Below are 13283 nucleotides of genomic sequence, written 5' to 3'. Positions count from 1 at the left end.
TTACTCAGATTCCCATTAAATAACCTGGGACTGGCCAGCTTTATCTTTTCACATCACACCATGCCACAAGCCCCTGACATTCTCTGTGGTGTCTGCCATCAGGTCAAAGGCCAAACCCACCTTCCAGTTAGAGTTTGGGAAGTTGATACTATGCCTTGTGAAATATGGCTGCTTCCTTAACAGGAGATAATATGAAAACTTAAAATGACATAATCCAAAAGGAGGCAAGTATAAAGGAACAAAGTACAGATATGACCAGTAAAAAGCAAATAGCAAGACAATTTATTTAAAGCCATATATAGCAATAATTACATTAAATATGATTTTTTTAAAAAAAAAATTCAGGTAAAAGGCAGAAACAATCAGATTAAATAAAATAGCAGGACTACATGATATCTAAAAAAAATTCCCTTTACATATAGAGACAACAATAGATTAAAAGTAGAAAGATGGAACAAAGATGTCCCATGAAAGAAACACTAATAAGAAACCGAGAATGTCTACGTGACTAGCAGACCAGGCAGTCTTCTGGAAAAGCACTGGTATTAATTTGTGTTACTTTTTCTTTCTCGATTATCAAATCTTTCAAGTTAAACTCTGAAGTTGCATGCTTCTAATTTTATTCATTCAGTAGATATTGTATCCTCAGCATCCAGAACAAAATTTTGTTATTATAAATTAGTTATTTCCAAGTTAATATAGAGCTGTAATATTAGGTGAACAAGTTATTATTGCAACACATTTCAACACAATTCATCAATCACTATTACTGTTATATTAAACTGTAAATGTCATAGTACAGTTATAAATAAATAATAAGCTATTTCCGTAAATATTTTACACTAGTTAATTTTTTTTTCAAGTTAAAGATTTAGAAAGTTGGATGCATTCCACCATTTCTACTTTTAGCATAACTAGTGTAACCTGGGACACAGGGCATTTTGACCTTAAGTTGTTTTTTAGAAATGTCCTTTTGTGGCACTGGAACTCAGGGGCACTGACCAGCTAGAGGACTGCAGTGTGCCTCCCTGAGTTCAGCTGGGCTGATGGATCAGAACATTCAGCACCTGGGAACTTGGACAGCTCACAGGATAACCTTGTTTTCCGTGATCTTGCCTCATACATTTAGTTTGACATTTCTGAGATGGAGTTGTGTTACCACCTAGCAACATATGTCAATGGACTGAGGAAATGAGATTGCTGAAATGCAGTGGACATTGGGAGAAAAAAATAAAGTAGATGTGGATCGCATTTAAAATAAGCCAAAGCTTTGCAGGGAAAGTGTAAGTTTGGGGGATTTAAAGGAGTGAGATGTATATATACGTTGTTCCAAACTAAATTTTCCATAGTCCTTGGTTTTAGAAATTGATACATATTCATGTGAAGGATATTTGTTCTGAATATATGCAGTGACAGCTAAAAGTCTGCCAAAACTTAAAGTACAATGAATTAATTCTATGCTATTCCTCTCCTATTTATTCTTATCCAGATCTATTCAGCTAACTCTATTTTATTAACTGCAATAGAGTTCTTCACACACAAATAATGAGCAATTCTCAAACAAATGTCCTCTTGATGTTTTTCTTATACTGTCTTACCTGTGATCGTTGCAGCAAATGCATGTGACTGATTAATAAATCCTATTTTTATATTTAAATTAGTTACTCAAACTACTGCTCAAATCCAGAACTAAATCAATGTAGATTACAGGTATAGTATTTTTAATCACTTAATATTTTCTCAGTTCTAACAAATGTAACCTTTTTATACTTTATTCTCTAGAGGGGATGGCATAGAACAAAGTACACTAATAATAGGTTTTCATAAAACCTTTTTATTAAGCATTTTATCATTCAGGGCTATATTTGACAACTCTCACATTAGAAGTAATATCAGCTGGAGTAATGAGAAATGAAGTAAATAGTGACAATTAGAGTGTATTTTCCATGTATTCAAACAATGTAGTGTAAAAACCATACATTTTAAGACAAACAAAAAAAAGTATTAAAATGAATTATTTTCAGGAATTCCTTGGTGATCCAGTGGTAAAGAATCTGCCTTCCAATGCAGGGGAAGCTGGTTGGATCCCTGGTGAGGGAACTAAGATCTCACATGCCGCAGGGCAGCTAAGCCTGCGCACCACAACTACTGAACTCTTGCACCTCGGCCAGAGAGCCCACATGCCGCCAACTACACAGCCCACGTGCTCTGGAGCCTGCATGCCACAACTACAGAGCTCACGTGCTCTGCAACCTGCGTGCTGCAACTAGAGAAGAGAAAACCAGCATGAGACAACTAGAGAGAGGACAGTGTGCCACAACTAAAGATCCCGCATACGTTCCATGTGCTGCAACTAAGACCCAACGTAGCCAATAAATAAACAAACAAATAAATAAATAAAATATGAAAATTAAATATTTGCAAAAGCATTAGAAATTTTTATTTCTCTTTAATTAAAATTTTAATTTCCCTAGATTTTAAAACTTTATGGAAACAAAGAGAGACCTTTCTTGGCAAGTCAGGAAAAAATATTGCTTTCTTTATTTTGTAAATGACATAATACAAATATTAATAATTTCTTTAAAAATTATCCAATATTACAAAATAGGTGCAGACTTAACTTTAAAAACAATTATATATGAAAAGATAAAAGTAATATTTTCAATAGACCCTGTTTTTTAACATGATTTTAAAGTAAACTTTTAGAAAATGAGTATAAAAGCTCATGTTTTTAAATGTAATAAAAATTTGACATATTTTAAAGTTAATTGGCAATAATATATATTTTCTTTGAAGAATCTTCTGCATATAAATTTCAACAGCTATTTAAACCTAATAGATATACACTACTACATGAGCACATGTTTTTAATTGTCAAAAGGAGTAATTTTTAATTTAGACAAACCATTCATCAAGTGACACATTTATTTGGTGCTCAGAATTATGCACCTCAGGTAATATGGCTTTATCATAAAGATAGTATATATACGGGATTAATAGACATGTTTAAATACAACTTCTCACCTCCTCTTGTAATATAAATCCATCAAACTTAGAATCCCCATTGTAAATCAATAACACACATAAATTATCCGACTCTTCCCTCCACTACAAGTGAATCCTTGTATTGTAGCGAAGGAGTCCTTTCCACATTTTAGACCTTCATAAAGTTCATTTAAAGAAACTGTTGCTTCTTTCACCTTGGAGACCTATGGGTGAAGTGGCTACATTTGGAAACTAAGCCCTTTAAATTAAATTAGAAATATTTTGTGGGGTTGGGGGAGGGAGGGATTGGGAGCTTGAGGTTAGCAGATGTAAACTAATATATATAAAACAGATAAAAAACAACATCCTACTGTATAGCATAGGAAATGATAGTTAACATCTTGTGATAAACCATAATGGAAAGTAATATGGAAAAGAATATATATATATATATACACACACACATACACGTAACTGAATCACTTTACTGTACAGTAGAAATTAGCACATTGTAAATTAACTATACTTCAATAAAATAAATTTTAAAAAGAAATATTTGATAGGGTTATGTTCTTGCCTATAAACAGAGAAATAATTCAAAGTAAAAAGAGAAAGAATCTTAGAGAATATTAGAAAATAATATTAAGAATGCAATATTTTATGTCCCTCACTGTATATACACATATATTCTAACACAGAGACTCTACTGTGTGCTATACATGTGGATTTCACATGCAGTTCATCCTAAGTCACCTGTACCTCTGTAATCCTCATGTCATTTTTATACTCCATTTCTATCAGCCTGAAGTTGAGCTCGGTTTATTCAACCTCTCCTACTTAATTAGCTCTTTCCTTTCACAGTTATGCATTAGACATTACTCTTGATCACATACAGTATACACAAAAATGCTAACTTTGATAATAAATGGGATTTACAGGTAGCTTAACTAGTAAGGGTACCAGGTAGTTTGCAGAATTAAAGAAAAAACTATAGGAACTTCCAGGACACGTTTTTTTTACACACACACCTCTCCTCCAGCATATAGATCTCCATGGGAAGGGAACATGGTGTTGGCTGCACCAACTGAAATATTGGCAGAAAGAGAAAGCTGCTCTCAGCATCAGTTCCAGGGAAAGGCTCTGTCTGGGACTATTCCAGGTCCATGCCCACCCTTGAATCAACCGTAATTGCCAAAGGGATAGGGTTTGCTCTGTGTCTTAGCTTGAGTTATTCTGCAATAAGAATTGAGATAAATGATTTGCATGCAAGTACCTTATTTGAGGTCCCAGGGATTATTGCAAGGGGGTGGGGAAATAAAAGAAGGAAGAGAGTGGTTTAATGAGAAGGTTATTGCTGTGGACAACCAAGGTCCCAGGCTGGTGGAGAGTCTCTTAGAAATCATTTGCCACATAACTCAGAGTTGTCACAGTCAGCGAGAAAGCTGGGGTGTACATCCACAAATCCTCTTTGCTTGTGCATATCTCTGTTGTAAATGGGAAAGCTCTTACTACTTCATACTCTAATGGTTAGTTAAATTATGTGTCTCTTCCTTGAACTTAAAATCCTTGAGGGCATGTCATTGCCACTTTTAATTTCTCCAGAACCTATCTCAAGACTTGACGCATGGTAGGAAATCCATATATGTTTGTTGACTCAGTTAATAAGGAATACAATTTTTAGATATCTAAAACACTAGCAACATGTAGTTGCAAGATTCACATGTGTTGTGTGCAGAGCATGGTTTAGAGAAGCAAAAAAACATATGTAGTATAAAATAAATTTTGGGCTGTGTAAATTGATTGCATACTACATCACCAAAGCTAACACTATAGAGGGACCAAGAGTAAAGCACATTTGTTTCTAGGAATCTTATAAAATTATATATGTCTTTCTGTTCACTATTTTTATATTTATTAAAGGACTGATTTTTTAATCAGATAAATTGTTTAAACAAATAAGATTATTCTCTGCCTATTTTCCAATAGAAAATGTTCAGTGTTCATAAGGAACAAATTAACTCACCTCAGGTCTAATCAGAAGGCAGAAGGATTGCCCTTACTTTCTGTTGCAAAACATGATCACAGTAATTCTGGTGTTTTACTACAGTAGCTAATATTGGACCAAATGGATTAGATTGTTGTTTTGCCTACAAGTTTCAGTCACATGAACCAAAATATTTTACCAGCTGAGTAATAGATTTGGCATAAATCAAAGTATTAACTTTATTATTATTATTATTATTTTTTGGCCATGAGGCTTAGTTCCCTGAACAGGGATAGAACCTGGGCCCTCAAGCAGTGAAAGCACAGAGTCCTAACCACTGAACTGCCAGGGAATTACCAACTTCAAGGTAAATTTTAACGCCATTTATAATTTAGTTGTCTAGTATGTAGTTACTTTATCACCAAAACACTGGGATTTTATTTATACTTATATTTAAGCTGTGATAAAATTTATAAACTGATTAAAAGTTGCGAACAAAATTTCAGAAATGTGGATGCTCAGCTCTCAGATGTTAAGCGTTAACACTCTTTTCTCAAGAACCTGCCATATTCTAGTCACTTGACAAACACCAACAACTTAGAGTCCTATTACACCTTTCAATTCCTGTCTGTCTAAGATGTTAAGTCTTGGGATTCTTTGTGGTTTACAATTTCAGTACTTTTAAAAATGGAATTTGATCAGAATATTTTCTTTAAGAAATGATATGATGCCTCTGAAATAGAATGTATTTTAAATAACAGCTATAAAATTAAATCACAGCATAGTGCTTAAGGTAACCCATAGTCGACCTATTTTTAATATTCTAAGGTAGTTTTTTAATGCTGCAGACTTTAGCTTTGATCTGTTACAGAGGTTGAAGAATACCAGTAAAGGCAATAGTAAGTAAACATTTTTACAATAGTTATGTTATAAATATGTTTATATAAAAAACATATGTAAAAATATGTTTATATATAAAACATTTATATGTATAATTATATATTTATATATAAATAATATATTAAACATATATACAATATTATATATTATATAACATATTATATATTCTGTATTATATAATAATATAACAATATATAATATAATGTATATAATATAATTCATTATATTATTATATTAAAATAATGTATATCATATTATAATATATAAAATATGATATAATATATAATTTAATTTACTAATAATGGATGATATACTATATATTATATAACTATATATTATATATTATAATACATATTATATATAATATACTACATCTTATAATAATATTGGGTTGGCCAAAAAGTTCATTCTATTTTCTCTGTAATATCTTCTATATTATATAATAATTAGTAATATATTATGTTATATATTATATATTATATGAAATATATATTATATGCATTATATTGATAACATATTTAGCATATTAAATATATTATTATATTGCTATATAATACACAATTTATATTATTATAAATAATATAATATAAATTATAATGATATTTTATGATATTTTGAGTATATTATATACTTATAATATATATTATATTATTATATATAATATATTAACTGTATTATTATAATATAACATATATCATTATATAACATATGCTTTATAATATAACATAAATTGTTTTTTAATATCATTATATATTATTTTATATAATATGACATATATTATATTATTATAATAAAATTATATTTATAATTATATACAAAATATATTATATTATAATTATATTTATAATTATATAAATATAATATATTATAAATTATAATATATAATATATCACATTATATGACATCTATTATATATTATGTAATATATTATATATTATATATTATATAATATATTATATTTTGTATAAAATATATATAATATATATTTTATATATAATATGATGTAGTATAATATATATAATATAATATAATATAATATATTGTATTATAATATATAAATATATATTAGCATATATAACATTGTATTATTTTATTATATGTTATATACAATATATATTAAATAGTAATATATTCTATATATAAGATATGTTATACCAAATGATATATAAATTATAATTAATAATATATGTAAAATTATTATAAATATATTATTATATTATATATTATGTATAATAATGTGATATATTTATATATTTATAATATATAAATATATATTTATATATAAATATGCATATATATGTTTATATATAACATTTTTACAGTAGTTATGTTATAAATGTTTATATATATAAATATATATGTTTATATATAAAACTTATGTGTTTATATATAAATATGTTTATGTATATAAAGCAAAATATTTTAGAAATGATGTGCACTCCAGCAATATTTTGTGTTGAATAATAATTAAGACTGAATAAGCTCAAGATTCACTGTGCCCACCTGCCACTCTACCGAAACCACTGCTTTGAAGAGGCATAAACTCTGAAGCCTTTTTTGAATGATGACGTTCCAAGAAAAAAAAATGATATTGCTCACATACTAGGGCTCAGTGTAAATCGTCCCCAAGCTATTTTGGTGAGTGCTCTGGGGCTCAGCAATCTGATTACTAGTTTGTTAGGAGACAAGAAGCTTTTATGATATCTCCAAACTTACTTTTCCCTAATCCCACAACAGGAAATTAATCTTACAAAATTATATACATTTTTTAAATGCATTTATGAATTGAAAATGAATTATTAGAATATTATTTGAAAAAACATGCCTGTCTTGTAGAAAATTATCTCTTGTGAAAATGTAGGATATTTTATTCAACTTGAGGGAATATCCTGCTGCATCTCAAGAAACATCTATCTAGTACTTATATTCTTAGAATATATTAGTAGCATAGGTAAAACGCCATGGAATAATTCTGCAGAGTCAATTAGCTCTTCCCCTGCTATTGACTATTTTTTTTTTACATTTCACTTTCAATCTTTGTTAAAAAGAAAAGTATTCCATTATCTACTTCATAATTACTGTGGTTTTCATGAGGTCGGCGCTCCCCTCATGTTTTGTTTTAGATCTATGTTCCTGCCTCATTCCTGGAAACATTTACTCATATGCTTTATACAACTGTGTTATATGCTCTATAGAGCCCATGTCATTTTTACAAAAATAATTACTAATGGATTTCCAGATTCTAATTCTAATCCCTCAGAAGGCCCAGAAATTTCTGCCATTTACACAGGTTCACGGACTTGCCTCAACATATCATTATAGCAGATTACCTTATATCCTCAGGAAATCTTAGAGGATTTGTAAAAACAAAGGGGAAATTACTTTGACTAAGACATGAATGAACAAATACAGTCTAAATTGGCCTTTTTTGGACAGAAGAGTAAATGAGCATTGTCCTTATCTTTAAAGGACTCCTATTCTAGTAAAGCCAGTAACAAGGAAAGAAATATGAACACATAAGTAATTATTAGAAAATAAATCGTTGTTTTTTATATTATGTTTATGACACATTCCAGTTATGCCAAAAATCTACCATGGGCTAATTTTATGGAAGAAGCATTCCCCCTGAAGATGGTAATAGCTTTTGCATAGTCCGCAATACAGGAGCAGCAAACATTTACTTAGAGCTCCTGCAAATTAACCAGACCTCTTTCAGTTACAACTGAAGAGATTCCAATCAAGCATTTTTAATGATAATAAATTAAGTTATTGTCTGATATGACCCAGGAAGCCAGAAGCAGCCTGGTTTCAAGTGTGACTGGTTTCAGGGGCTCCAATGAGTTCCTTTGATCTGCCCATTCTCTGTCTCTTACATGGGCTCTCTCTTATTGTACAAAGTAGCCACCAGAGTCACATGATACTAGTTTAGCAATCTAGGCAGAAAGAAGTGATGCTCCAGGGGAAAAGATATAGTGAAGAATTTGATACTGTAGATTGAACCTATGCCCATTTCTAACTACTGCTGTTGTTAGGAATACTACATGGAGAAAATTATTCAGGAAAGAAAGACTGTTAACAAAGAATAAGAAGTGATTTCTGAAAGAATTTAGTTTTAAAAGAACCAAAGCTACAAAGTCTCTCCTTTCCCCCTATGCTATTCAGGTTAGCTTTTTAGATTATTTCCCCAGTATGTTTATATATCTGAGTTTGGAGTCAGATATTCCCCCATATATAGATTTTTCTCTCACCCATTCTTAAGAAGCCACCAGCCTATACAGACAAAACTAAACAATGAGATCAAACATTAAAACAAATATAAGCCCTTACCTTCTCTGCAAATGCAATAATGACTTCCATCTACCAAAGTCAAGCATGTCGAATTGTTTTGGCAAGGGTCACTGAGTGGATCGCAAGGGTTATCGTGTTGATGGCAAAATTTTCCAGTATAAAAGGGTGGGCACAGGCACACAAATTGCCCAGGGGTGGAAGATTCATGACAAAGACCTCCATTCATGCATGGGTCAGAGTCACATTCATTTATTTCTTCACTACAGTTCTGTCCAGTCCATCCAGATGTACATTCACAGCTGAAATGAATATTTAAGAAATATGAACCATACTATTTCAAATTCGTTCTTCACATTTTCAATGTAATGACTACATTGAATGAATGTGTGGCATTTTCTCATTTATAACAAGATTAATAAATTACACATATTTTAAAATATTGTTTGCCTAATTTCCTGAGACAACTTAATGTATGTTACTGCCAAACTGACCTTATTGGCTGATAGAGATTTAAGAAGCATTTGGTAAATTTCTAACATAGGCCACTGAGATGTATCTGAGAACAACAGGGCTGCCAATTGCAAGTTTAGCAACTGTTGAGCTGAAATAACAATTGAGAACATTTCCTCAATTATTTCTTTTATGTAAAATAATTTTCACAGATGGGATTAGTGTTTATAAGCCTAGATGGTATTTAATTCAATGTCTTTAACAACGTGTGATTCTTCAAATCACCAGAGTATTTATCACAAGGTGATATTTTATGTTAAGCAGCTGTTTTTGTTTCCATTTTTGTAAGCTTTAAAAAACATTTTTTCTATTAATATTTGAATAATGCAGGATAATTGAAGAGAAAGCAAATGAAAAAGTAAAGCATTTGGATGTTTGTCTGTATATCACAGGCTGTAGTTCAGTCTCTCAAATTTCTCTTGGAAATGTTGATTTCAAAGAGCACTTTAGCCAAACATTTTCCAGCAAGCTATGCTAGTTCTGCCCCTAAGAGCAGGAGGATTCACAGTGTAGGAAAAAGGGTTTTCCACATGAAGTATTATTCAAATAAGGTAAATGAACAGATAATAATGAAACCAGCAGATACAGAGTCAATGAGAGTATTGTCGATCTACTGACTGAATGGACATCAATTTTACACTGAGGACAGGTTCAGCGAGAGAGCAGGTGTCAATCTGTGGGCAGGTAGAGCCCCCAATTGTGAGTAAACGTACCATCGGCAAGTAGCATATCATGGGACAAGGCACAGAAGGTACTAGAAGAACGGTTTTTAGAGAAAAAAATTTCCATTGTTGATAGTTTAGATAGTTAAGATGACTTTAAAAAATTATTCCATTGCTGAAAGATCTAATTTGTTCATGATAAGCAATATCTTGCTTAAAAGACCATGGCCCCTGAGCCTGTGCATCTGGAGCCTGTGCTCCACAATGGGAGAGGCCACAACAATGAGAGTTCCACTTACCACCAAAAAAAAAAAAAGAAAGAGGAGAGGAGGGGAGACAGAGGGGGAGGAAGGAAGGAAGCAAGGTAGGAAAGAAAGGAGGGAGGGAAGAAAGAAAGAAAGAAGGAAAGAGAAAGAAAGAAAGAAAGAAAGAAAGAAAGAAAGAAAGAAAGAAAGAAAGAAAGAAAGAAAGAAAGGAAGAAAGAAAGAAAGAAAGAAAGAAAGAAAGAAAGAAAGAAAGAAAGAGAAAGAAAAAGAAAGAAAGAGTAAAGGAAAGAAAGAACCTCATGTTTAGACCATTCCATATTAATAAATACAGAAGATACCAGTATAGTGAGAGGACAGAGCTGAATGACTGGCTTGCACCTGTTCATGAAGTTGAATTCAACTAATAGTTGCCATTGAAACAAATATTAAAATTAATAGGGGGTAAGATGATTAGATGCATAATTGATTAATAATATGTCTACTAGTTCAATAAGATTAAGTCCAGTCTAAAAAAATGAAAAAAAAAACAGTGGATTCTACAGCTATTTGTTTTTTTAATTTGGTAATGTGCAGAAAGAGATTGCTACTATGCAAATTGAATATTTCTTTGTAAGGTATGCTTGCATAAGGCAAACTTTACAACTGAAACAATTCATACATTTGAAATATAAATATATATTTTGAATGTTATTTCCCTTAAGAATGAGTAAAAAGAATTAATACTTTCATTTTTCTTTCTAAAAAAATAATGAAATTATTTTGGTGACTATCCATCCTAGTTTCCCTAGACAGTCCTGGCTTAGGCCTATTGTTTAATATAATTATTTACAAGGTACTCTTTCACTTACAAAAGTGTCTCAGGTGCTCTTCTGTTCATCTTTGATTATCTCCTATGTCACGTAATAAAACTGAAAATTTTCCAGAAAAGGCAATGCTATCACTTACTTGCTAATCCTGCACATGCCTTCACTTGCTCTAAAATGTGTTTGCCAAACCCTTTAAGAATTCATCACATATACTACCTTGTATTATGAATATTTGCATGGCTTTCCTCCACTATTAAGCTCTGATTCCTTGATATGTAAGAATTGTCTGAATCTCCATACTCTCATGTATATATGTTGAAAATATTATAAAAATTAATATAAGGTCTTTAGTTAGAATAATATAGACGAGCTTAATGAATTTGATAATCTCAGCAAAGTGTTGTAAAGATTAAATGAGTTAATGAATAAAAAGCGTATATAGATCCTGACATCAACATTGCCCAGTTACCCAAGGTGGTTATGAGGTGCTGTCACAGAATTTTAAAAAAGCATTTTTTACCCTGTTTATGCCTAAATAAAATATGCATCTCAAAAATGAGTATTGCTTCAATTTCTAAGGCTAATTTTCATTTGTCAAATTACATCCTATTTGTCACAACTGTCAGATATATTACACAATGTGATACTTCCAATAAAACTTTGAAATTAGTAGAACTATTCTTACTCTCACTATACAAATGAGAGCTTGAAGTACAAAGGATACAAGTGGTTTATCCAAAGTCATATGGTCATATGGTTAGTAAACTTGAGCTCTGAAAGCCAGACCTCTTCCTCCCAGTTTCCCTCTTTATTTTTTTTTTTTTGCAGGTTTCAAATCCATTATAAGATCATTTAACATTTTGTGAAATAACATTAAAGTTAGGCATAACAAAAACCCAATAAAGTAGCTTCACTGCATTTATTTTACTTGAAATTACTTTTAAGGGGGTGTTGCACAGATATTTGTTTTTCTTTTTCTTGTATTCTTTCATGAGTACATAATTGCAACTTAATTATTTTAAAAGAGTTCCTGTGTATAACCTGCAAAGCTTAAATATTTAGCATATGCACTGAAGGTTTGTTTTATCTTCTCAAGTTACAGGTGGCCAAGATTTCATGTGGTGTCCTTATGAGGATCGAGGCCTTGGTGTGCCAACAGAAGTAATGAGGCCAAGGCCTATGTAGGTGAATGGATATATTGTAGAAAATAAGGTTCCAGGAACAAAGTCACTACTAGTAACTAAAAATCAGACTATACATTTATATATATTGAGTCTGCTTTTGTACATGTCAGAGAAGCTAGTCCTTGATGGATGGAAAAATATATTTTATGTGAGAACTTCAATCTGGTTTCTAGGTGTACCATGAAATAATTTAAGGATTCAGTATGATCTGACAGGATATTTCAAACTCACAGCTAGAGGCAGAGACTTTATGGATTAAAAAACCAACTAAACAAAAACACATACTCTATGACTTTTCAAATGTACAATTTCCAGTAGTAAATATTTGAAAACTAATTTAGTGTGTACTTAATGGTAGACTAATATATTATAATTTGATGTCTTTCCTAGAGAGAGAACCAAAAATCCACTGGCATAAACACATTGGATTCCTTCTAAGTAAGAACAGCATTTCAATTCTTAAATGTTGATTTAAAGTACCAAAGCTAATAATAGAAAATAAAGTAGTGTCATTGTTATGAAATAGGAAAAAAAGAGTATTCATGAAAGAAATAAATCAGATTAAAAAGTTTTAGTAGATTCCAGCTTCTGAATACTAACCATTCTGCATGCTTACCTTACCATAAATATTGATATCCAGTGACTAAATATTGTTCAGCAATATTTATCTATATTTTACACAGGTATACCAGCTTATT

At 31.0% G+C, this 13283-nt stretch overlaps 1 protein-coding gene across 1 annotated transcript in view; it reads right to left on the bottom strand.

Moving 5' to 3' along the window:
- EYS (eyes shut homolog) overlaps positions 1-13283 on the bottom strand; it is a 1724957-nt gene that overhangs the window by 1187265 nt on the left and 524409 nt on the right. The window contains exon 13 of the mRNA XM_059083021.1: positions 9197-9456. Coding sequence (XP_058939004.1) covers positions 9197-9456 — 260 coding nt within the window. The remainder of the gene's footprint in view (positions 1-9196; positions 9457-13283) is intronic.

This window comes from Kogia breviceps, chromosome 13, assembly GCF_026419965.1.
Source record: "Kogia breviceps isolate mKogBre1 chromosome 13, mKogBre1 haplotype 1, whole genome shotgun sequence".
NCBI classification, from domain to species: Eukaryota; Metazoa; Chordata; class Mammalia; order Artiodactyla; family Physeteridae; genus Kogia; species Kogia breviceps.
Note: the sequence above shows the minus strand (reverse complement) of the source record. Positions and strands in the feature narration are given on the sequence as shown.